Source organism: Bipolaris zeicola (assembly GCF_000523435.1).
Source record: "Bipolaris zeicola 26-R-13 unplaced genomic scaffold scaffold_148, whole genome shotgun sequence".
NCBI classification, from domain to species: domain Eukaryota; kingdom Fungi; phylum Ascomycota; class Dothideomycetes; order Pleosporales; family Pleosporaceae; genus Bipolaris; species Bipolaris zeicola.
The window spans coordinates 15,055-40,068 of record NW_006912197.1 but is presented as its reverse complement, the minus strand read 5'-3'; the positions used below and the strand labels follow the sequence as shown (position 1 = coordinate 40,068).

The 25,014-nt window shown below is 50.0% G+C and overlaps 10 protein-coding genes across 10 annotated transcripts; 6 read left to right on the top strand and 4 right to left on the bottom strand.

The window, feature by feature from the left end:
* Nucleotides 1–416: 416 nt before the first annotated feature.
* On the top strand, nucleotides 417–2,728 carry COCCADRAFT_102826 (uncharacterized protein; the record flags this gene model as incomplete). Its single annotated transcript, XM_007716663.1, has 4 exons — nucleotides 417–508; nucleotides 583–804; nucleotides 913–1,311; nucleotides 1,381–2,728. 4 exons carry the CDS (start codon nucleotides 417–419, stop codon nucleotides 2,726–2,728), a joined length of 2,061 nt encoding a protein of 686 aa, XP_007714853.1.
* Nucleotides 2,729–3,496: 768 nt separating this feature from the next.
* COCCADRAFT_7164 (uncharacterized protein) lies at nucleotides 3,497–4,450 on the bottom strand (the record flags this gene model as incomplete). The annotated part of the gene is made up of 2 exons (XM_007716649.1): nucleotides 3,497–3,910; nucleotides 3,962–4,450. 2 exons carry the CDS (start codon nucleotides 4,448–4,450, stop codon nucleotides 3,497–3,499), a joined length of 903 nt encoding a protein of 300 aa, XP_007714839.1.
* A 574-nt stretch (nucleotides 4,451–5,024) lies between these two features.
* On the bottom strand, nucleotides 5,025–5,546 carry COCCADRAFT_7163 (uncharacterized protein; the record flags this gene model as incomplete). Its single annotated transcript, XM_007716648.1, has 1 exon — nucleotides 5,025–5,546. One exon carries the CDS (start codon nucleotides 5,544–5,546, stop codon nucleotides 5,025–5,027), a length of 522 nt encoding a protein of 173 aa, XP_007714838.1.
* Nucleotides 5,547–6,679: 1,133 nt separating this feature from the next.
* Nucleotides 6,680–8,767, bottom strand: COCCADRAFT_7162 (uncharacterized protein; the record flags this gene model as incomplete). Its single annotated transcript, XM_007716647.1, has 2 exons — nucleotides 6,680–6,828; nucleotides 6,880–8,767. 2 exons carry the CDS (start codon nucleotides 8,765–8,767, stop codon nucleotides 6,680–6,682), a joined length of 2,037 nt encoding a protein of 678 aa, XP_007714837.1.
* Nucleotides 8,768–8,852: 85 nt separating this feature from the next.
* Nucleotides 8,853–9,149, top strand: COCCADRAFT_102808 (uncharacterized protein; the record flags this gene model as incomplete). Its single annotated transcript, XM_007716662.1, has 1 exon — nucleotides 8,853–9,149. The coding sequence occupies one exon, from the start codon at nucleotides 8,853–8,855 to the stop codon at nucleotides 9,147–9,149; it is 297 nt and encodes a 98-aa protein (XP_007714852.1).
* Nucleotides 9,150–10,455: 1,306 nt separating this feature from the next.
* Nucleotides 10,456–11,033, top strand: COCCADRAFT_28325 (uncharacterized protein; the record flags this gene model as incomplete). The annotated part of the gene is made up of 3 exons (XM_007716655.1): nucleotides 10,456–10,582; nucleotides 10,636–10,733; nucleotides 10,800–11,033. The coding sequence occupies 3 exons, from the start codon at nucleotides 10,456–10,458 to the stop codon at nucleotides 11,031–11,033; spliced, it is 459 nt and encodes a 152-aa protein (XP_007714845.1).
* A 547-nt stretch (nucleotides 11,034–11,580) lies between these two features.
* COCCADRAFT_102809 (uncharacterized protein) lies at nucleotides 11,581–12,582 on the top strand (the record flags this gene model as incomplete). The annotated part of the gene is made up of 2 exons (XM_007716661.1): nucleotides 11,581–12,341; nucleotides 12,441–12,582. 2 exons carry the CDS (start codon nucleotides 11,581–11,583, stop codon nucleotides 12,580–12,582), a joined length of 903 nt encoding a protein of 300 aa, XP_007714851.1.
* Nucleotides 12,583–14,374: 1,792 nt separating this feature from the next.
* COCCADRAFT_28323 (uncharacterized protein) lies at nucleotides 14,375–15,475 on the top strand (the record flags this gene model as incomplete). The annotated part of the gene is made up of 1 exon (XM_007716654.1): nucleotides 14,375–15,475. The coding sequence occupies one exon, from the start codon at nucleotides 14,375–14,377 to the stop codon at nucleotides 15,473–15,475; it is 1,101 nt and encodes a 366-aa protein (XP_007714844.1).
* Nucleotides 15,476–18,001: 2,526 nt separating this feature from the next.
* On the top strand, nucleotides 18,002–19,194 carry COCCADRAFT_28322 (uncharacterized protein; the record flags this gene model as incomplete). Its single annotated transcript, XM_007716653.1, has 2 exons — nucleotides 18,002–18,138; nucleotides 18,237–19,194. The coding sequence occupies 2 exons, from the start codon at nucleotides 18,002–18,004 to the stop codon at nucleotides 19,192–19,194; spliced, it is 1,095 nt and encodes a 364-aa protein (XP_007714843.1).
* Nucleotides 19,195–22,750: 3,556 nt separating this feature from the next.
* On the bottom strand, nucleotides 22,751–24,186 carry COCCADRAFT_38969 (uncharacterized protein; the record flags this gene model as incomplete). The annotated part of the gene is made up of 7 exons (XM_007716660.1): nucleotides 22,751–23,007; nucleotides 23,081–23,188; nucleotides 23,239–23,360; nucleotides 23,423–23,747; nucleotides 23,807–23,833; nucleotides 23,896–23,952; nucleotides 24,009–24,186. 7 exons carry the CDS (start codon nucleotides 24,184–24,186, stop codon nucleotides 22,751–22,753), a joined length of 1,074 nt encoding a protein of 357 aa, XP_007714850.1.
* Between the last annotated feature and the right edge of the window lie 828 nt (nucleotides 24,187–25,014).

Below are 25,014 nucleotides of genomic sequence, written 5' to 3'. Positions count from 1 at the left end.
GCGTAGAGTACACACGAGAAGCAGTCAAGACTAGGAAATCCCTATGAATCATTCAGCCCCCCAGTCACAGCCTGTATATCAAAAAACCGTTGAGGATCTTGCTCACCTCCAACGACTCCCATAGGTGGGACTATAAAGACAACCTACCGCTTGTAGCCGATCTCGTGAATCACATGCAGGGGATATGACCTCCGATTTCATTTACTTCAAGGGCGGTCCTTTGCAAGTGAAAGAAGAGCAGAGTGAGCGGTGTAAAAGAATGAACACACCGTACGCAACGCCAACCTTTTAGTATTTATAAATTTTCCTTGCCGCTTCTTTTGTACTTCATATTAGACTACAACTTGGGCCGTAAACCCAGTCTTCATAGTTACACTATCCCACTTCTCAAGCAAAAAAAAAGGAATCACACTACAATGGCGGAGAATGCGCAAACCAGCCTAATGCACAAAGCAAGAACTTCATCTTCTTTCAACCCCTTTGACCTCACATGTATAATCTGGGGCAGGTAAGTCTTCTCCTTCCCCTTCTCTCTTCATTCATCCCGAATAGAAGACTCCAACTAACCAACCCAATCCCTAGCCAATCCACCGTCCTCTCCCGCCGCCTATCCTTCACCCGCGTGGAAAAAGCCCTCGGAACCCACAACACGGCGCTCCTCCCCCAATGCTACGCCCACACCTCACGCGAAGCGCTCTTCGCCCAAGGCCTAGAAATGGGGAAGGCGTGTTTGGAAGATATGAAAGAGTACGAACATGAGCATTTTGTGTGGATTACGCCGAAGTATCGGCTTGTTAATGCTAGGTACGTTTACCCCTCATTATCCGTATCAGAAAAGGGGAAGGGGGAGGATAGAAGAGGGAAGGGAAAGGAGAAGGGAACGGTATAGGAGATGGTACTGATGGAAAACAGTCCCTTCGGTCACAAAGCCATACTCTTTGAACCAGCCATGCAACATAATGGCACCGCGGAGCAGCAATCTCAATGGCTGCCGCTCGCACGGGCAGGCAGAATTCTCGGGACGTATGCGCAGACGGAGTTGGGACACGGATCGTTTGTGCGGGGTTTGGAGACGACGGCGACATTTGATACGAAGACAGACGAGTTCGTTGTTGATTCTCCTACTATTTCCTCGACCAAGTTCTGGCCTGCGGGGTTGGGCTTCTCGACTACGCACGGGGCGGTGATGGCGCGACTGATTGTCGGGGAGAAGGACCATGGGCCGCATATTTTTCTGGTGCAGTTGAGGCGTGTGGAAAATGGGAGGCCGATACCTGGCGTGAAGATGGGGGATGTGGGGTTGAAGATGGGGTGAGTAGTTGGGTTTCTTTGTGAGATTGTGTGAGATAAGGGGGTTATGCTAATGAGATACTTGTGTAGGTACAATGAAGCAGACAACGGGTTTGCTTCGTTCAACCATGTTCGAATCCCCCGCTCGCATATGCTCATGGCTCATAGCCAGCTCGCGCGCGATGGTACGTTTACCAAGGATCCGCTGCGCGCAAAACTCTCTTATTCGGTCATGCTGCTTGTCCGTGGAAAGATGCCTGGCGCTTTTGCCGTACAACTTGCACAAGCACTGACAATCGCAACACGGTATTCTGTTGTGCGGCAACAGGGGCTCGGTCCTGCGGATGCACTGGACAGTGAAGCCACTATCATGCAATACAAACACCAACACTTCCGTTTGCTCAGTCTTACATCAAAAGCGTATGCCATGTTCTTTGCATCGCGCGCTTGTGAGGCTCAGTATGACAAGCTGCGAGAGATGCAGGGGAGGAATGATCACTCTCTCCTGCCATCTGTACACGCACTGACTGCGGGTCTGAAAGCATACGTCACTTCGGAAGCGGCTGATGGCGCCGAAGATGCCCGCAAGATGTGTGGTGGGCATGGGTATATGGCTATCTCGGGTCTTCCAGATATCGTTGGCGCTCTTGCTGGGGGTGCCACATTCGAGGGCGAGAACTACGTGCTATGGCAGCAGGTTGGTCGGTATTTGCTCAAGCAGCTGGATCGCCTGCAAGACGGCGACACAATGGAGCTGCACACGCAGTACTTGGCTGATTTGGACGATCCCAATGTAGCCTGTGCGGCGCAGGGTGAACAATTCCTTATGCACGAGACTCAGCTTGCTGTGTTTCGTCATCGTGCACAGCGTCTGGCCACCAAGGCACGTGTGGCGATTCGAGCTTCGAGTAAGGCACCAGCAGAGGCTTGGAACGAACATATGATGCTGCTCATTTCGATGTCGCGGGCGCACATTGAGTACTTTACTCTGCGTTCCTTTGTCGATGCTATCTCACAGTTGGCTGATAGCACATCTGCAAGCCTCCGTAAGGTCTTGGAGCGCGTGTGTTCACTCTTTGCGCTCTCTACGATCATCAATCCGCGCTCTGTGGATGCATTGTCTTTCATCGTAACTTGCGATGGCCGGCCGCTGTATCTCTCACCCTCTCAACTCGATACCATCCGCTTACTTGTCGACGACCTGCTTGATCAGCTTCTACCCGAAGCCATTGCGCTCACAGACGCATGGGACTTTTCCGACGCCAGTCTGTGCAGTGCGATTGGGATGTATGACGGTGACATATACGAGAACATTATGCGTTGGGTAAAGCAACTGCCGATCAATCAAAACGCGTGGGAAAACGGGGGTGTTCAGCAGGGCTGGAGGGAATGCGTCGATCCAATTTTAAAACGCACGGAAACCCGAGCGAAATTGTAGGCTTACAAGGCGGAGATGGAGTTTTTGTCTTCTGTGTTGACCACATACACAAGGAGCACTGTCTCCATGTCGTTGGAGTAAATAAAGTCCGAAGCAGTTTGATCTAACCAAATGGGGTAAGCGGGGCACAACAATCATCATTCCTAAATCTATCAACATGAAGGGAATGAATGTAGGTACATATTATACCATAATATACATCGAATTCCAACAGAGAGTTAGGAATAATGACAGGCTATTTTTGATATTGCTAACCATCGTTGCTAATCGTATGCAAGTGGCGTGTTTCCCCTCGGCTTTGAGTAGGCGGGACGCAATGCTTCATCAATGAATGCTTCCGGAATGAAATTGCGCATCTCACTTGTTGTTGCTCCCTAACTTCTTCCATTCCGCATCTGACCAAAATGACGAAACTGGTCGTCTCTGAGCAAGAGATGGAGGAAAAGTTGCACTAATCAACCGTCCCATTCTAGATCTGTAAGACTCTCATGAGACTGTAACAATGTTACTTTTGCCCATACTGCTTGTACCGAGACACATGCAGTTCAAAGCGCATATGGCTATATTTGGAGATTGCATACACAATGCCCTTGGTCAGAGGGTATGAAAGTGGCTCCGTGCGTAGGAAAGACAGATAACAGTGAGATGTTTGCTTGATGAACAAGGTCGAATCAATGCATCACGCCCTTGGCTGGATCTGTCCACAATGCATGTAAAGTACTCAGCTCATGATGCAATGTTCGTATTGTAAAGTCGTTGGGAGCAAAGTCATGACGCTGGCGGCGTCACTAGTCCAGTGCACTTCTTGGTTTGGGTATCAGTATCCTCCTCAATCCGCCTCGTCTTTGCGCCAATTGCACCACCAGGGTGATTCCGCCTGAAAACAACCTTGGTATCCTCTTGGTGCATTGCCTCGGCGATTGTAAGTGCAAGCATATCGCCGACCGCAATTGTCACGGTTGTGCTGGTGGTTGGCGCACAAACGCCAAAAGACACTTCTTCTAGCTCGTGGATGGGCGCAGGTAGTAGTATCGAGCGCGGTCTGTTTCGAAGGAGTGGGCATTCCGAGGGCTTAGTATGTGATGTGATAGCGAGGATGGGTGTGTGGGAGGGTATGTGATCCAGAAGAGCGACCAGCTCTGCAGTCTTGCCAGAGTAGGAGATGAACATGACGGCATCATTCTTATCACAAGTCAATTAGGCGGACGTTTTGGAGGAGGGGCCGCAACTTACCTTCCTGATGTCGCCGAGGTCTCCATGCAGCGCCTCAGCGGCATGCATGAAGGAACTCGCAATTCCTAGGCTCTTCATGGTTGCGACAATCTTGCGCCCCACAAGGCCGCTTTTCCCAACGCCGCAAACTATGAGTTTGCCTCCTGCCTCGCTGTTTCTGGTAATGACCTCGACGGCCTGAAGCAGGCCATGGCGGGCTACATGGTCTGACTGGTACAAGAAAGTGACTTGTGACAGCGCAGTAGCGGCGGTAGAAAGAACGTGGACGGCACGCGACAGAAGATGGGTTCCTTTGGGGTCGTCTGCCGACAGTGGCGGGGTCAGAGGTTGCGCGTCAGAGGGAGCGCGTTTGCGCTTTAGGGATACGGGAGAGGGGGAAGGAGAAGAAGCGGGAGAAGAAGCGGGAGAGGGAGAGGGAGAGGGAGAGGGAGAGGCAGAGGCAGAGGCAGAGGAGGAGAGTGGTGGGGTATCAGCGAGGGGCTCTGCCATGATGTCGTGAGGAATGCGGGATGTGGGCAGAGCCGCTGGCAGATGCAGGGTCACAGTATATCAAGACAGTCTGGCGATCTTTGCAACAGGTCTACACATATACGATCTGTCTTTTAGTCTGTCTCGGGCAGCACCGGAGACAGCGTCGCATTTAGTAGGCGTAATGCACCCGTCCAAAGAAGCGACGCGACGCGATGCCATGGCCTGGCATGCGCCGACTGATTTGCAATCCAGCCCACATCCCTGCATGACGCCGCACGGAAACATTGCCCTTTGGCTGGATAAGCATAGTGTTTGTCCGTCTTACCAGCATCAGGCCGGACTCCGGTTGCGATCCAGGTGTGGTGATGGTGAAAAATGCATTGCGACATTGACGCTAACCCACTGACTTGCATGTGCAAAGGGCCCGGCTCTAGGCCTCATCTAGCTACATCCGCTGCCATGATTCGAGCCCAACCGTCGTCGCACGTTTCTTGCACTACAGCCCTCGATCGTTGGCCACAATCATCCATGGGTGCTTGTGGGTAGCTACGTGCGCCACGAGCATCCGCCCTGCCCTGCGCCCTGCCCTGCTTTACCTTGGGGGCCCCGCGGATGCCGCCTCAACGAGCGCCGTTCGCCGAGCGCCCATACAGGTTAAACCCACCTCCCCGCCATCCAACTTGGCCATGCCCAATTCCTTCCTGTACAATGCCTGTGCCTGCTCGCTGCCCGTCAGGAGCACCATGAACCGGAGCTCTTCCATATCCATGCAAATCTCGCGACAGCACCTGATAAGCCATTTGCCCACTCCTTGCCCTTGGTGCTCGGGGATGAGGTATACATCGGTTAGGTAGGCGAGCGTTATGTAGTCGGTTATCATGCGGGCCATGCCGACGGGCGTTTTGACTCCATCCGAGACGACGAAGACGCCGAGCGTGAGGCTGTTATCGAGCAAGGTCGTCAGCTTTGCAGGCGGGAGAGGCTTTGCCCAAAACACGGCATCTGTCGCGTATGCCTCCTGGACAAAGCTATGAGGAAGAAGCGACCGGTCCGAGGAAACGAGGTAGGTTCGCGCCCCAATTGCACGTTCCCATTGGAATATTTTCTTGTCCATCTTGTCGATATGTGAGGCTAAACTTGCAACCACAGGTGAAGATGGGCGATCTCCCCCTCCTAATACTCCGAGGGAGGCTGAGTCATACTCTGCTCAACCTGCCAATATTTATACTTTGGCGATAGGTAGTCGTAGATTCACGCCCTAGACGCCATGTCACCACCTCATTTTAGGTCTGACCCAAGAAAATATCCAATGGCTATTCGTCCCGCTTTCAGCCGTGACTGTATAATATGTCCGAGCGCCGAGTGTAGTTAGGAGATCGTCTCTCTGGGTACACTTTCCATCTCGAGAAGGAGGGGCAGCAAGCTTTCAAATATTACATGCCTGTGTCGGCTCCCAATATAGGTCTGCCGTTCGGTTGTCAGAGTGAGAAATCGCTAGTAATTTTCGTGGAGTAGCTTGTGTGTTACCAAGAGACATTGTGGTAGCAAAGGATTTCTTCTTGAACTTCGCCGACAGGTACGTTGTACGCCCTCGTTGTGGCGTGCACGCGTGTTCACGTGGTCAGGCGCCGGCGCTAGGACATTCATTACGTTCGCACCTGCCATACCGTTGCCATGAACCTCTCCCTCCATAGACATTCATCGTCGTAACACTATTCGTTAGTGAGCGCATCACCAATTCAATCATCACTACTGAATGTGCCACAAGAGCTGCAGACTATGACTGAAGATCGCATGCGCCATCAGCACGTCCTGCCTTCCTCGGCTGCTATTCGATACGAGAGCATGCAGAGATCAGATAATGAAAGATCCACATCTACTTGAATCCAACCCGCTCTTGGTCCATCTACTAACGAACCTGATATTCGTTTGAATTTTATTAGCTTTACAAAGCAAGCATCGAGGCAAAGCCCAAGAGTCCAAGCGGTAGTCCAGTAGACAGGGGATTGCAATCCTACCAAGCAGCTACGGAACGCTAGAGTGTGGCGTCATTCTGGGGCAACAGCACCTCATCATTCCTTTATCGTATATCACGCTTTGTCACCCTCGCAACTAATCTATCTGCTAGCACCGTACGCAGCATCATCATCGCACCCACCGAAAAATAACAATTGATTTTCATTTTTGATTAATTTCTTTAATGATCTAGTATGATATCTATTATTTCATGTCAAAGCTGAACACAGCTTAGATGGAGATCCACCGACCCATCCAGGTGTCGACGATTTGCTTCGCCTCATCTACAAGACCCATATCCAACAGCAGCTGGGCAGTTCCACGCACAGCCGAGTCGAGAGCCGAAAAGATCCAAGCGTGCGTATAGCTTGTGTGCTCACCTAGAGGGCCACAGTCAGTCTATATCTTAAAGGCATCCCGATTCTACTTACCAACGAAAATGGACTTCAATTCAGTCTTGTAATAGGCGGGCAGAAAGAGATCTTGTTGACCAAGAGTAGGAGCAGCCCAGGCACCCGCCTGGTGTTCATCGGTTTCCCAGCACTGACGCTCGTACGCGCCAGTCCATTGTTCGTTAGCTACCTCACCGTGGATCTCAACCATGGCGCGTTGGACCAGAGCAACGTGATCCTCTTCGCTAAGTGCACCTACGGAGCGGGCCAGAGTACCAGAGACGTATGAGCCCAAGATGACACCAGGACCGGTCGAATTAATCTGATAAGAAGGGTAGCAGACACTGCCAATGCCCGAAATATCAACCGATCCGCATCCTCCAATAATTGGGGGCGAAAGCTTCTCCCAGAAACGTGTCTTGTAGTGCAGAGAAACCTTGCACGACTGCTGGTAGTTCATCTCGTTGATAGCACGAGACAAGAGAGATGAGTATTGGGGAAGATCCCAGATTCTGACCTTTGAGAAAGGAACAGCTACTACCGCGTAGTCATACTCTTCGCTCTCTGCCTTCATTGTAAAGGGGTCCTTGCGCCACTCAACAGAAATCTTATCCGTCTCTTCATCGTACTTCAATCCGGTGACTTTGCGGCCGAGGGTCAAACGGTCCTTGACGTGCGGGTAAAAAGCGCGAGGAAGCGACTCTAGACCCTTATCGATGGTCCGCCACGTTGTTGCACCAAAATATGCGGTATCATATTCCCAGATGGGACCACTTGTACCACCGGTAATGTAGTCAACTACATCAGCACTCTGGTTAAGCGCATATCTGACATACGCGGCTTCTGACCAATGAAATAAACCGTTCTCAACGGCATGCTTATGGGCTTTGTAAACATTTGTGTGCATTTCACGCACAACATCTGGTGTGGTAGCCACGAATTTCTCCAACTCTTCAGTAGCGTGCTCAACAGCCTCCTCATCTGGGCCTTCGGGCTTTGGGAGACTGTATGCAGTGGCATTACTCTTGAGCATCGCAGCGCTGGGGATGCGTCCATTGGGAAGGCGGTAGCCATTCGAGTTACCCGGCACATTCGGGCTCGCCTGGATCCATGGAATGAAGTTGACAGCAAGCTCACTGGTAGGACCACCGTTCATTTGGGTCAGAACATCTCCAAGTTGGAAAACCATCTTGTGATCCTGAATATCCAGCGTCTCATTTGTTTCTGGATAGCGAGTTGATACTGGGAAGCGCATGGGACCCATCTCTTGGTACTGGTACTCGTCGGGTCTACTTCCGGCCAAATACTTTGTTCGAATACGGCCTCCAATGCGCTCGGAGGATTCGATAATGTGCCAATCATGGATGCCGACCGACTCGAGTAGATGACTTGTCATCAACCCCGACATGCCTCCACCAACAATGGCAATTCGCTTGCCCTTCTCCATCGCAACATAGGAAGCATTGTTCTGCTTGCTCTTCATGTAGGCTACACCATCGAACCAAGGTCCCATGGTGTCAGCCACCTCGGAAATATCCTCCCTCTTCCTTGGCTGATGCTTGACAGAGATCGGAGCTGAGCGTCCGATGAGTCTAGATCCCGAATACGCATGAAGACAACCGCCATGGACAGCATCCTCTGTTACAATCCACACGAAGCGTTCTGGGCGGGCCGATCGCTTGATGTAATGTGAGGCGACATCGTGATGTCTCTGTCCGTGGCTCTTCATTCCGCATTCGCCATAGACCAGGCGAACTTCACCCTCAAAATCGTCATCATTGAAGTCGACATGGATGTTATGTACCGAGTCCGAGTTAACCTCAAGGGGCTTGAAGAAAAGGATGTCTGAACGAGGGGCTACTGGGCTGGCAATGGCACCACCTGCCAAGGACAAGGCTGCCGAAGAGGCTGTGATGAGACCCTTCATTTTGGCGTTGAACGAGTATTGATGGAGAAGAAAGATACTCCACGGTAAAGGAAATATCCGACCTTCAAATACCTTTCCTTTGCTGATGCTACGGCAGGCTCGTCCGCACGGAATTATCCATGTTGAACATTCACGTTGGTCACCAATATCTTATCATTGTAGGGCGTATCGTATAGGGCGCGCCAACACTCATCCGAAGATTAGTTCTGGCCGTTCACTGTATATTGCTGCAAAGAATGTCAACCGGCGCAGCTGCGATAAGGGCACCATGGCGTCGCCAGTCGTAAGATTTGACAAGTGGGCTTGCAGGATGGGGTTTCCCACACGTCAAGATTCCCGTTACAGGTTACTCGCTACATGGACTCGAAGCGAGATGCAGTAGTGTAACGTGTGGCAGGTATTAGTGTGGAGACGCATCTCGTGGATAGGATCGGCACTTGGGGCGGGAAAGCTCTTTACGCTCCGAGAGATAACGAATACCAACATCGGATCCATTCCGACGGAGATATGGGATCTTTGTGGGCCTTTGGATAGGCTTTTTTTCTCTCTCAAAGAATTGCTCGTACAACCTCAAGATACGACATCGATTCATTGCAACGGTAGCGGCCGTCAAACAAAGACAGAATGCAGCAGAAAGATTGCGACATTGCATAATCGGATAGTGAATTGGTTAAACACCATGCTTACAGTATCTGACAGTAAGAATGCTGTCCGGATTCCGCAAATGCCATACTGTACCAACAGACTTAGTCTTACTCCGAGCGTTTGGTATGGTTGCGGGAGCACCGTCGAGCCCGTAGCCCGCAATTTGGATGACCCGGATGACTCGAGAGCCGCCAAACGACGGAAGTGACGTCTGTACGGAAATATTGTCAAAGGATTGCTGGGCGAGGCTTCGGCCGTCGAAAATGGAGTTGGATCCTACGGCAGCGAATCACGAACCGAACAGCAAGCCATGCTGATCCACAAGTGGATCCCGGAGATATCGATAGCCCATCTCGTGTGGTCTAGAGAAGTGTTTCTTATCTAAGATTCAGCGTCCTTTATCTCGGATTACGTTAGAGTCATGAACTGTTTTCCATTAGGCGTGATACACGCGCGGTACAAGGCGAGGTTTCTTGGCGCCCAGTTGGAGTGCATCTTCTACAATCATTCTTGTCATAGCCCGTCACACCCTACTCCACAAAAGAACGAATCGCAGTCTCCTTCCGTTTTAGGAGATATCTGTATACATATCTCCAGCTTTTCATTGCCCCACGCGTAGTGGTCCGAGGTCCAAAATAGCCCTGCTTATTCGATCGCCACCCAGCCATATTGCCCTGATGGGGGTCTCTCGGGCCTTGAGCCGACGGCGGACTGAAAACAATTACGAATGGAATGGACAGTATGTTTTTATGAGGGCGTGATACCAGCCAGGCAGCCAAGTATGGATTCTGATTACATTCCTTGCCGACGACGGCAACGAGGGTTATCTAGCATACGAAGACTCGCAGCTCTTGGAAGCCATGGCATTCGGTCGAATACGGACGTTAGCTCTGAATGGCGGTTGTAAGCAACATTGGGAAAATGATTGTCAATATGTATATAACTATAGGGTGGTAGTACATATCTCAAGTACCGTACAGCAATATTCCCTGCTACTCTATTTTACGAGCATCATATCCACCTTTTGATATACGAAAGAAATCATGGTATCCTTTCGCTCTATCTTTACTACCTTTTTGGTGGTAGCCGGTGCTGCCATTGCTACACCCTCACCCAAACTCGCCCAACAGCCCGTAGTCACCTACCTCGGCACCCAAGGACCAATCTTGTGTATGTAGCCACTATTGCTATACACACATATTCAAATACTAATTCACTCACAGCAAGCGGCGCATGGACTTCCAAGGGAATAGTATACACATCCGGCACCGTACCCTCTCTCAACGGCACAATCGTCCCCGGCGGCATCAAAGCCCAAACCGTATGTCCTAACGACTCTCCCGACTCTTTTTTCTATGCCTTCAACTCACACCAAGCTTCCCAATAGGCCCAAGTCATCAAGAACATTGCAGCTGTTCTTGAAGAAGCAGGTACATCATGGGACTACGTCATGAAGACTACTGTTTTTCTGGCCAACATGTCCGATTACACTGCTATGAATGAGGTGTATGCTGCTATGCTGCCTAGCCCGAAGCCTGCGCGTACGGCAGTCGAGGTGGGCAAGTTGCCGGGGAACTTTTTGATTGAGGTGGAGGCTATTGCGGCAATTCCTGATTCATGATGGGAGGGTGGAAGAAGGTGTGGGGGAGTACTGGATATGAGGGTTTAGAACACACTATAATGTTAGATATTTAGATGACTTGATGATTTCGGGCCATTATGCAATTGAGGTTTTGCTGTGGTGGTATATCGAGTGCTAATTTTAGCTGTGGGTAGCTGGGGGTATTTCCTTTTGCGGCTTGCGTTGTCACACTTTCTAATGTAGAAGCTTTCCCGGTATGTAGATTGGTCACAGGCGATTCAAAAAAAGTAGGTCCCTTTTCTTTGTTGTCTAAACTGTTTCATATGCGTGAGATTTCAGGGATATTTATCGTATTGTCTCAATTCTGCAATACCACTCACAGTGCGGGGAAGTCTCCGGGCCTATTTGCGCTGTTAGTAGCTAGCTAGCTAGATTGCCGCCAATGACGTTCACTACTGCGGGGTCGCACTACCCCAACTTAAGCAGTGTGTAACAAAAGACGCGCAACCAAAGAAGAGAAAAACAACCCGAGTAAACAACCCCGGAAAGCCTAGCAATTGCCAATGACCCGAGGACCCCTTGCGCAATGCCCGAACTATACGACCACGATGGCAAGCCCGTAAAGCACCATATGGCACGGGTAAACGGCATCCGGATACACTACATCACATCTGGATCCGGGCCGCCGTTACTGCTGCTTCACGGCACCCCGAAGACGCACTACTACTGGTATCGCATCCTGCCTCTGCTCACACCTCACTTTACGATTGTGGCGCCGGACCTCCGCGGTTTCGGCGCGACAGACAAGCCGCCGGCCAGCGAGGGCTACGATGGGCGCACAAACGCCAAAGACATGATCGGCATCATGGATGCACTGGAATTCAAGACGTTTGCCGTGCATGGCGAGGACCGCGGCGCTACCTACGCCTTCTGTCTCGCAGGCCTGTATCCCACGCGCGTGACGCACCTGTCGTTCTGCGAGATGCTACTGTCGTCGGCACTAACGCAGGCTTCTTTCTTCACCCGCGACAACATTGCTGCACAGTATAACCAGACGGGCGTGTGGAACTGGCATATCCCGTTTTTCTGGCTGCCGCACGTGCCCGAGATGCTGATTCAGGGGAAAGAAGAAGAGTTTTGGACGCATTTTATGAGGAGTGAGTGTTGTAATCCTTGTGCGTTGGATCAGGGGGCCGTAGATGAGTGGGTAAGGTGTGCGAAGGCGCCGGGGGGTACGAGGGGGATACTAGAGAGTTATCGGAGTCATTGGGTGAATTTGGAGATTGAGGAGGAGATTTTGAGTAAGGGGAAGTTAAAGTGTAAGGTTATGACTGTTGGAGCGTTAGAGTAAGTTTTTTTTGAGAATGGGGGGGGGGGGGCGGCTGTGGCGTCTTTGTCATGATTTTGAAATGGGTTTGGATTGCTGATATTTGGGACTACTTCTAGGTTTTTTGGGCCACGTGTCGAACAGCAGATGAAGTCCGTGGCGGAAAAGGGTGAGATTGCTGAGATTTTCGAGTGTGGGCATTCGTTGGCGATTGAGCAGCCTGAGCGGTTGGCGAATCTTTTGATTAGGCTTGTTCATTGATGTTGGGCAGGCTGCAGAGAAGTTGGGTGGTAATGCTCGCTCGATCCAGAGTAAGTGTGTGAGTCAAGTTCAAATTTCAGCGTTATGAATGAGTTGTAGAGGAAGATATCAGCAGAGCCGCAAGGCTCCAACGTTGGCGAACTCTTATCAAGCCTTGTTTTTCCATATAGCTCTGGTTGAAGGGTAACTCGTGGATAGAAGCCCCACTTGCCATGCCAGTGACGTTGAAGGAAGAGTCATGTCTATTGATCACTGGAAATAAATATGGATATGTGTGTGAAACCAGAGTCCAGGAAGAGTACCTGACCTGCTTGTAACGAATCAGGTGACTGCAAAGCAGCCATGGGCTAGTGAGTCACTAAGCTGGTAGTATGGTGTGTGAGACCCACCACCTCAAGGCATACACACACACACGCATGGGGTGGCGACATTGTAACAAGAGACCACATATCCCATATGCCATGAAAGAGATTACGAGAGGCGGGAGCCAAGCCGACATTTCAGCCGAATAGCGAGGTGGGCAGATGGAGCATGTAGATTGCAGCGATATTCGAGACATGCAGGGTGTCTTATCGATTGCTTAGCGCCGGGAGGACCTGGCATCCGGCAAACGTCACCTCGCAACCCGGGCCATGGTTCTCTCCTCTCCTCTTGTCCCCAATCGCGGCTCTTTGAAAGCAAATGTGTCGGTTGACCCCAGCAACACCTGAACGCTGCCTGTCCACTCCCTCCGTACAAACATGTCCCGGTCACGTGAATCCTGATCGTGTGACGCGTTTCGTCACGTTCATGACCAGAGTGGTCACGTCTCAGCATGCCGCCTCGAAAGGGGCGTCCGCCATCTATTCGCTCGTGGTCCATCCACGGAATATGTTGGACGTCATTTGGGAAACACATATGGGCTGCTACTATATTCCCGTCGCCAAAAGCATGCGCGGAGCGACTTCGGACAGTGGCCTGTACAGGGGCTTGCTCAACCACTACGATGCTTCGCTTCTCTGAACGTCAGCATAGTACCATGGTACCCGCCATGTATACCTTTTGCAATGTTTATACACAATGCTGCTTGCGGCAACTTTGTCGCCGTAAACGAGCCACGCTGGATTTGCCCTTGTAGGCGGCCTGTAGGAACGAGGCTAATACCTGCAAGGTCTGGCCAAGCTGCAGTCAGATGGATGGCTGTGCCGTGCTTATTGGGTACCTGCGGCGTTTTGGCCTTTTCCGCCGGGTCGCCACATTGTGCTAAGACGATGGCCATCATTGTATTGAAGACTGTGACAGAACAGAACCACGGTTGTACCTGTGCGAAATCACACAACGTGTGTGCCCAGGTGAATATATCAAGGCCTGTCCCGTGGTTCAGGCGGCTTGGCAAGAGCTCTCCCCCCCCCCTTGGATTGTTGCGCGAAATTAATGTTCATGTGGGCACGCTAACGTGGATCAAACTCCGGGCCTTCGGTCTTCTGCCACACAGGTCCTCGTATACCTCCATCTCTCTTGCATCTCCTCTCGACACTTGTTCCATCATCCACCCACACTACGGTACATGCTGCTTGTACATACCGTTGAGCAGTTCTCTGTCGACGTCTCACGTGAAGCGGTTATCAACTTGCTCTCGCCCTGCTGCCTTCTGTTACATCTCCCGTAGCGTTCCTGGCATTAGCTCGCGCCTTCACCCTGGTTGCATACTACCCGTCTGGACCCCGCCTCACCCCACCTGAAAGCCTACCATCACCTTTGGTACCATCACCATACAAACATATCCCCCCTCTGGCCACCACCTTCGACAGCCATGGCGGAGTTTAGTGATATGCCAGCAGAGATACGCAACATGGTTTACGAGTCACTATTTTCCCCGTCGCAATCCCAAGACATCGTTGAGCAGCTCTGCAGCAATCGTAACGCATTCTCCCTCTTCACTGTTTCCAAGCAAATACACGACGAAACAACATCCTACTTTTATCAAAACAACAATATCAACATCCACACACCGTCGCAGCCAACTGAGACTGCTACTATTTTACCTCCCATTGCCGATAGGTATCTTCGGTTTCTCGGCCGCGTCAGGGTACTGGCCACAATCGGCGCTGCAGAGTCAAGCACACACGCCAAAGTAGCCAACACCATCGCATCCCTAGCGACTATCGGTGCAAAGTTCGAACATGTCAACATTTTCATCAACTCCTCGCTCTCTCGGCTGGTTAATAAAATGGTCGATGATTCGATCCTGGACGACGATCATCCAATCACCGTTGCCTTGCAGAAGTTGCTCGACTCTGGAGTTGCTAAGGTTGTGCGTGTTTCTCTCCCTGGCGCTTGGTTAACGCCCAGTGTCGCCCAGCATCTCAAGAGCCAATATGGAGATCGCCTTCTCTTCATTAACCCAGATGGATCACCCTGTGATGTGGCATGTGTAGAGAAGTCAAAGACCGGTGTCCATATAACCAGACACATGGCTACACTAGGCCTTGACATGGAACATGCCTATTCTGACGACGACGGCGACGACGAAGACGACCAATCAACTCCTTCCTCGGTCACATCGTCATTCGGCTCAGCGTTGGCAGATCTGGATACGTTCTCCGTCACAAGCTACGAGGCCAGCCCCGAAGATACTAAGAACGATGACTCAACGGGTGACTCTGCAAGTGGCGACTCTTTCTTTTCCGAAGCTGAACTAGAAGAGTGGGAAAACTCCGATGAAGGTGATGTGCAAGAAGCATCGTCACAGCCCGAGGACGTTGAAATTGACGTTGAGGAGGAGCTTGACGAAGAGCTTGACGGCATGTCCGACGATGGCTTTGATACCATCATGGGTAACATGGACGATATCTCGTACCTGGTCAATTTCGCACCGGAGTTGCTCCTGGCTCGACACACTTTCGATCACTAGATGTAAGTGTCGGCATGACTTGAGGTCGTACCGCACTTGCTCTAGAGATACCATATGTGACGGCTTTGTGTATTTTTCACGGTCACCATTGGTTACTTTCTTACTACGGTTCTTTTTTACTACGGACTCTATCTGGTGTTTAGAGCATTTTTGGGCATTTTCGGCGTCTGGTGATCCCACATTGCATACCCCAACGTCATCGGGTTCTTTTCTTTATTGGGCGTACTGGTAAACGCAACACAGCGTTCATGGCGGGCGGCAAAAGGATTCACCGGTCAAAATAGAGTCTGGGATATGTTGTTCTTGTAGATCGCCCTTGGGTAGGCGAACATTATCATCACTGGGAGTTGTTTTCATTTTTACAGCTATTGCTGGTAGCATTACGATACATGACACAGATTATTACATAGTTGAGAATAAATGAGGGGATACTAGACAAATACTGGTATTTTGTCCAATGCGTCCGGTTTCCTGTTAGGTTTGATTCAAATTAAGTGAGTGCATTTCTTCATTGGGCGTTATGTGGTATATGCATCACCAAAAAAAGGTATCATGTTAGGAATAATCCGAGTTTCCATGTAGCGTTCACCGTATGTGTCAACATCGCACTCTGCTAATCACGTGATAGTTGTTGGAAACAATTGCCTACTAGGACATCTTATTTTAGTACCTATACGTGCCATGCGAAGTCCATTAAGGCCACCATCATCCATCCTAAAAATACCCACCCACCATTGCATTTTGGACCCTCGACCTTGCTTACATCACCAAGTCTGAATCGCCCCAAGTTCCAGGCTTATTAAACCCCCCCCCCCCCCCGCAAGGCCAAAACGGGGCATTAAGCTTAGCATCCATGCCATTTTACCTGGCTTGTGTGTCTTCAGCAATATGACGGACGTATCCATTGTGGACAAAGTCTCAGGTTGCAAGAATGAAAGAAGAAGAAGAAGAAGAAGCACGGATCGTCGATTGGTTTGCTTCAAGGGCCGTTGCCAAGGCCTAAGCGACGTGTTCCGCGGCAAAAGGGAACTCGAACTGGCCCTTGGCGGGGGTTCTGGCTGTTGGGCTTCCCGGCTTAGCTTGCATGGGGGAGGGGAAGGGGATATGTAGGTAAGTGGGATCCATGTCGTGAACGCTTGGTGCCGGCTTGAGTGGATGGGAGGGAGTTTTCTTTTGAGATGAGTATCGCAGGTTTGCTGTGGGGAGGTCCTGTCAGATGAATATTCGATTGTTGGGGAAACTCTGAGATGAGAGTCTGGTGGATTAGGCAATGTATTGGTGGGTTGCAATTGAGAGTTCTGTAGTACGGACTAGTTGTGCCTGTAGACAAGGTCAAAAGGCGCTTTGTTTTACTTGCAAGACTAATAGCGTGGAATAGATGGAAATTGTCGACGCCGGTGTTTGGGAAGTGGTATACGATTGATTTGATCAGAAATATCGTTTGGATTCCCTAATATCGCCATTTCCAGTGGCTATGCTATACATCAGCCACACAAAGATGGCACAATAACAACAATGTTGCCGGAACAGTCAACCGCATGGACACGGAAAGAAAATCATGAATGGCAATGTTGAATCCGCTTCGCAGTTTGCTGTTCCGTGCTTTTTCGCCACTATAGTCCGATGAGGTCTATTTTAGAATATGAGTACCCGTGGAGCTAGTCACCACAAGTTACCATTGTAGCGTCGGACAAGCTGCTTTGGCCAAGCGAGCCATTACTAGCCAAAGATGCCAACTACTCAACAAGTGTCAACAACAAAGGATAGCGTGACAGAAAACCCCCCGAGCTGGACCATACAAAGACATTGTAGGAGACTCGGCGCAGGACTAATATACTTATCAATCTCGGACGAAGAAAACATGGCTTATCAGGGGCCAAGGGTAGGAAGGATTTGTGGGGCGGTTGTTGAGTTGGGGAGGGGAGATTACTCCATCGGCCCAAGCGTCGCCGCAAATTGGACCCTTGGGGTCACCAACGTTGTCCACGTCCCCGGCCCACGCTGGAGTTGATTTAATCTGGATACTCTCATCCCCGTGCCGTGGCGGCATGAACAGTATGTCGAATGACGCTTACCCGACTACTTGCATCGGCTTGTCCGGCCACCCCCCTCCCCAGTCGAGTTGCATTCCCAGACGCTCGTGACAAACCAATGGCTGGCGTCGGACGGACTGATGATTCGCCACTAACGACTACTCTTGCTGGCACGTTATGTATGGATGTGGACTAGAAGGCGCCTGGAATCGGTGCAGATCGGAAAGGCTTAGGGTCCGTCTAGCTGCATCCTGCCCGTAAAAAGTCCAAGGTCCGCCAAGCGCAATCTCTCTGGTGATCCATGCCACCTCCTGCGCGCCTTGGCTTCGGCTGACGGCCTGCAGCGCCCTTCTTCTTTTTAAGCTGCGCTGATCCCCACGTCCTGCCACAGGACGCCACAACCCCCCTTTCGCCATCAAGACTCCTTTGCCCGTCCTGTGTCGCTCCTGCGCATCTTCCTCCCGCTTCTGGTCACAGGTCTACTCTGCCCGTCATGATGCTGCCTGCACTGGGCGGTCGGAGCCCGCTCTTCATGCTCTCTGTGAGCGCTGGCTGTGTCATGGTTTTTATCTTTGCCTTCATGGCCTGGCAGAGCCCGCCTCGCATGGTGTTTACTCACGATACCGCTATGTGCGTTGTTTTCCCCATCGCGTGGCACATGGGATGAAAACACCCTGAAAGCTACTCTCCTTTTTTTTTCCAGACGAAGCTAACAACCATCTTAACAGTGCCGCTGCAAACGCCCACTCTGATGTATCTATCAGTGAAGTCATACGGCTACTTTACAAGGACATCAAGACTGCGCCCACTGCGCCCTTTATTCGCGAACCAAACGGCACCCGCATTACTTTGCCACCCAACCCGCGCTACACGAAGAACTTGGGCAGTGATGTCCTAGTCCTGGACTTGGAAACAAGACCGCTACCCTCCACCGATGCATACCACAAGGGCGAATACGACTGGAGAAACATCAACCACGTTTCTGGCGGTGTTTTCAACCACTACACATATGCATTAGTCCATGGCTATGACTACAAGTTTATCCACGCAAGCGAATTTGAAGACCGCCATGCTACTTGGATTAAGCCTTCTGCGCTCGCAAATCACATCAAGGACTACAAATTCATTGTCTTCCTCGACGCCGATGCCGCATTCCGCTTCTTGCACGTCCCGATCGAGTGGATGCTCAACTACTGGGATATCCAGCCGCAGCACTCTTTTGTAATGGCAAAGGATCCCTGGACTGCCAAGGAACCACAATACAACTCTGATCGATTCAACCGCACCTACACCAACACTGGCTTCATGATTGTCCAAAACAACCCAGACACCATGCCCATCCTCAAGGCATGGCACGAGTGCCCTGACGACACGCGCTACGCAAACTGCTCGCAATGGAAACAGCCCCGCTTCCACGAACAATCTGCTTTTGGCGAATACATCCGCTACGACTATGAGGACAACATCAAGGAACTGGAATGCGCCGAAGCAAACGGTTTCCCCGGCGTAGAAATCAGCAACTGCCAGGGCAAGTTCATCCGCCACTACTGGTTCGACAAGAGCAACGTCAAGATTGATTTCCGCGAGAACATCATGAACGCCATTACTCTTCCGATACAAAAAGTCTTTGCAGAAAATGTCGGCGGCGTCATACAAGAGCAGAAAGAGAACGTAATATTGTCATAACATCATTCTAGCCTCTGAAGACAGAACGAAGACAACAGGAGAAGCAATGTTTAATGACATAGAAAGACGGGATTATCGCATAGCATAGCGTTGCATCAACGAGGCGTTTATTGGGAGCTCTGGGATTTACTTTTTTGGATTTGGGCTGGAGGAGGGGGGTTTGGAGTGGCTCTTCGTAATGCCAACCAGTGTTTCGACGTTTTTTTGCGCTTTTCCACCCCGGGTCTTCGGATGCGATGATACCCAGCAAAGTACGAAGTTTTGAAAACCACTAAACAACTATAATCAACTTACCACCTTTTTTCTACATTTGACAGCTTCGCGCCTTTACCATCAAATTTCCTTACTTCTTCGCTACATATATTCCTTGTGGAAAGCCCAGCTCATCATCTGTATTGGTCTTACGCGTATTCAGGGTCCTGGGTCATATGACAGTGCCGTCGCATCCGGTCCCCCTAGTCACCTTCCCCTCTTAGCCCGAGTCCTCTACTGCTGTTCGCAACTATCGCCAATCGATCGATCCCCACCAACAAAAAGACGAGTTTCCAATGGACATGTTACATATGCGCTGTAACAATCCGGGGATCGCATCAGGCCGCCCACTTTTCACCCGCCAAGAACCGCTAGAACTCGAGCTTACCGTCATTGATCGGCGAATGGCTGCCATGTGTCGTCCCCGTTGAGGTTACTATCAAAGGTCGGGAGTGGGAGGCTTGTTGATGCGGGCACCACTTCCCAAAAAGAAACATATGGGAAGGATGGGATTCTTGATTCTTTTATGTATGTGTATGCGCGTGGCGTGAAGGCCCGATCTGTTGAATGGGGACAAGTTTGGATTTCCTTTTTTTTTGAATTAGTTTCCCAAGGGCGACGGCGGCGGCGCCCCGTATTTCTCTCCCAGCTGATTTGAGCTAGGGTGGAGGCTGAACTCTGGGTACGAAGTTTGGTCTTTCTCAGCTGGGTACTTCGTGATTACCACTTCAATCGTATACCAATCAAAATCGTATTCTTCCCGTCTTTTTCACCCGTAAGCGAGATTGCATCTTGCAGCAAAAAAAGCGGGAGAGAGAAAAGAGATTGTTCAGAGTTGAATCTTGCCATGTTATAAAGTTTTCGAAAAGCCCGTTTTTGTGTGCCCAGCGTAGTCATCTTAGAAGTCATATTTGCGCTTACGATGTTTGCAGGGGGTGGGGGTGGGCTGGGGTTGTTGAATACGAAAGTATATAGTCTCCCCTCCACCTCTCTCCAAGCCTCACGCTAGACTCAGCTTCGTTCTAGAAGCCAAAAATCCACAAAATAATCGTATGTTGTTTGCTTAGACAAATGAACTGTTATTTGTCAACTTGATGATAGTAATCATACGAAAACGTTCCCGTTTGCCCAAAGTATAATTCCTTACAAGGCCCGTTACGTGGTTTTGCATGTTTTGCTGGGGTTCTGGGTAAAATCTTGTTATGTGAACCAGATCAACAGACGCTTACTGTGCTTACCCAATCTACGCATGGTATAGATCATCGTGTAACCTTGTCTCAGCTGCTTACTTTGATGTACACCAGGGGATCTAAGTATACAAGGGGGGATAGAAAGGGCGAAAAGAGGGTTTTTTTTTGAGGGTATCATGACAAATTGCCCATTGTCGTTATCATATTCCACTTTTTTTCTGCCTGAGCATCGGAACAAGGCCGATGAATGCGCCCCCCTAGTACAAGAGAATTTATTTTAACTTAATCTTTCATCCTTACTAACTAATGATTTCGACCGCCCCCCCCCTTCTTACCCGAAACAAAAGTCTAGACCTTTTGAAGATGACATGATCGCAGCTATTGTGTATCGTAACCCAAGGTTCAGGTTCTACTACAGAGTAAAATAAGTAAGTTGAAAGTAGAACCCCCAACAAGTTTTCCCCCCCAAAACCCCAACATCGTGCATACCCTCAACAACCCCGCAATCCCACAACATCTCACAGCATGTTTTCTCGCTCACGCGAGATAAAGTCCACATGTACAACCACAAAAACAAGCATCACTTACTCCCCGCATTAGTGCCTCAGATCATGATGTCAAGTGTTCCAGGCCTTTGGCCCCCCTCAAAAAAACCCGGGTGGGTAAGGTAAGGTTAAGGCAAGGTAGTAAGGTAAAAAGTAAGCCTGACAGTGTCTCCGACATCACCCCCTCCATATTCCTTGCTTACTACTGTCCAGGGTTTTTTTCTGCACGCGCACGCCGTTTTGTGATACATGGGTTCTTCTTTTTTCTTCCTTTGCACAGCCACAGGAAGGAGAGAGGGTACGAGCACCACCCTATCCCTACTCCAGTTCGGACAAGACCGGTTTTTGCAAGGCTAGTATTTCGGAACGGGGGGATCTGGATAAGCATGCGGGATTTTCGGTTGGCGGGAATGCATGAAACGGCTGTAAGTTGAAGGATGCGGATATGAGGTGTGGGGGGATTTTCTTGGGTTCTAGAAAAAGCACGTGTAAAAGTAAACTTGGAGGGTTATAATGATAGTTTGTTAAGGTCGTCATGGGTGAGGCTTCCCAATGACGGGGGGAGGGGCAGGGATGCTAGAGATTGCAGTACGGGGTTTTGCTTGAAAGGTCTTGTTTGTGTCGCAAATTGGTCCTTGTTTGGGGGGTGTCAGGCCTTTTCGACGTGTGTGGTCTGTTTACGCATGTCATTTTTTTTTGGTGTGGTATCTGCGTTGCTCCTCCCCTCTTTCTTCTTCAAGACATTTGTCGAGTAGAATATCCCCTCCCTCACCCCCAGACAACGAGGTTTGTGAAGCTTCATTTCTTTCACATCCTTGTGGTTTCTCATCCTTCCCGTCGACCTGTTCTTTCTTTCATTTCAATTGATTTGTCATGGGATTCGTTTTCTTGTAATTGTTTCCCCGCTGGTTGGGCTCCGGTGTTCAGTAGCTTCGGAGCAAGAGCGATTAGGGAAACTTGGTCGTCATCGCAATCAAAACAATCTTGCACTCGGTAGGTTTAGTAGTGGAAATGGTTTCGTACGAACGTCGGTGTTGATGTTCTTCCTTAGTCATTAGCACAACTCTCAGTCATGGAGTTTCACATGTGCAAGAGCGGTTTCTATCCCCACATCGGATAATATCCCCGTCGGTTGGCGGAACAAGACTCTACCGCACCCTGACTCGTGACTTTAACCTCGTCGAAGCGAAGTGCCGGTAACGCGTGTAATTGACAACCCTGCTTCCGAGTTTGGCGCTAGCATAGTAAGGCCGTGGTGTCGCACGCCTGGCCAACTCGCTTCTTGTGTGATGTTATCAGGGGTTGGTATATGTGCCGCGGCAACTCACAACACCAAAGTTATGTATACAGATTGCATCGTGCTGTGTATTATTACTTTATTATGGTCTAACTTGAACTTTTTATGCCTGGACTGTTATCGCCCGGCTATTTTAGGAGTGCTGGTGATGAGCACTCAGTGCTGCACATCAGTCACTCTGGAACATCCTCCGAATATTGAATGACAGACTCCGCCCAATGACATTATGAAGCACACGATCGTCAGCTCTTTTTTCCTCATCAAGTCTCACACTATTGGCTTTTCACTATCGCCTCTTGACTCTCGTTGCCAATCTCCGTTATCCCGTCGACTCCATACTTACGGTTGCCAGTCAGTCTGTTGGACGAAAGACGCTTCATGAAGATCTGATCGCTATGAGATCCTTCACGCTGATTGCGTGGCGTTTTGCCGGTCGATTGCCCATTGCTTCTTCCTACGTAATGCGATATCTTAGGGATGAATCTTGAGATGAGAATCTTGAAGGTCGATGCGCAGCTGCATATGATTCCTATACAGAAGCCTTTGGTTAGCTCTGCTTGTGCTGCCGAAAGGATAAGGGGATGAATCCTGAGTGTTCTTACCGATGTATATCTCGATACTGTACCAGTTGAGAGAGTCGGCCATGTAGTAGTAAAAGTCGTCGATTTTGTTGACGAGAAAGAGCACGTAGTAGAAGCGCACACAACCGGCTGTTCTATGTGAGCACTTTGGCTGTCCATATCTGGTGACTTGTACATACCTGCTACTGCAACGAGTCCGACGCCAAGAAGAGCGGCCAGCGCAAACTTTTGTGCTCGTGGCATTTGCAAGTTGGACACGATCAATACCGGAACCAGGTATATAGCTAGATCTTGCAGGATGCTGACAAGCCGTGGGGTCAGCATCTTTCCTTTTCTCACCAAGGACATTGCAACTAGACCTACTTCATGACGTTGTTGATATTGTAGAAGATTTGCCGCGTAGTTGCCGACATACATTTCTCCGGATATTTCGCCTGTGCCGCCAGATCCCAGTAGATCCATGTCGGTACGCATGTCAATACAAAGGAGAAGAACGTCATAATGGATAGTGCGAGAACCCAGGCCATGAGGAAGTACACAATCAACCTGGTTCTTCGCCGTGGATCAAGTCGTTGGTAGAACACCAGAATGCTGAATTTGACAAGGAAGCTGGCAAAGACATAGAGAATGCGGGTCGCGAGGTTCGCTTTCAGCATAGGCGTATAGTCTTGAGGGCGAATATCGCGTGCTAGTCGCAGTGTCAGCTTGGTGCCCATCAAAGCGTAATAGGTGTATGGACCGATTTACTGCGCTCGCCCGTGCCATACCACCCGCCTGTTTCTCGTCAACATGAGTTCAATATAGATTTTAGAGTTCGGTGTGAATCGCGGACATACTAATCATATTGGTAACCGAAAGCATCATTGTGCAGAAAGCACCCGCCACCATTAAGTCTATCACGGTCAGCACTGCAAGAGTCGATAAAAATCATGCAGGTTACCGAACTCACAATCATCTGTCGCCATTCGTAGCCCCAGTAAACGTGTTCGCACATATATTCGGAGAGATACAACAAAAAGCGTGATGATGATAAAGGCGATGCCGACTGCGAAAAGAGACGCCTGCTTAGAGCCATGCTGCAAATCCCGCGCGTGTAGGGAGCGCAGAGTCTCCTGCAAAAGAGCCATGTCGAATGCGATCACGCCTCGGACAGCAAAGTTATAAGTAAGTTATGTGATAGGGCTCGCACATTTGTGACCACGCCCCTTCTCCCCACCACGATACGAGGAGAAAGAGAAAAAAAGAACCTTTGACGATCAGCCAGCTTGCGAGCAGGCGAACTCTCCAATCAACATGATAACGTATTCGGGCCGTATACACAGGCTTCAAACCCGCTAGTCTCATACCCATGACAATAACCTGTCACGTTCCGGGCCAATGCACGTATTTCCAAGTCATTTTGCTTATTCACTCCAATCTTCTCTCTTGAAAATAATGATTTTCTCGAAAATGAATCAAGCTTATGGATACCATCCTTGTCGACTATGGAAATTTCACGTCTCGGAAGTGCAGGTAGGCCGTGTAAATCATGCTCCAAGCTTCTTGTCTTCTCAGTTTATGCCCGATCTTGGCAACGGACAAATACGCCTTTGCGGGCCTTAAGGTGTCACTCACCAATAGGAGCTCGTCCCCGTATCCCTGTTACGGCGTGGCCTAGCACGGCCAAATTGCATTATCATGGATCTACATAAAAAACAGTCCGATACGACAGGGCTCGGGTAACCTGTTATAGGAGAGTTTTAGATGTGACATTGAAATAATTACAGACCTCCTCGCTGCACATTCACCCGGATGACCGGTTCGGGAAGCCCGAAAGAAGGAGGCGGCGTAGTTGTTCTGGACCAAAGAAACCACAATACTGATTGTTACTTTGTCGATACGCCATTGACGCCGAGTGAGAATCCCTGACTGTTATATGTACAGTGAGCTTTACGAGGTTGGTAGAAAGCTATGTC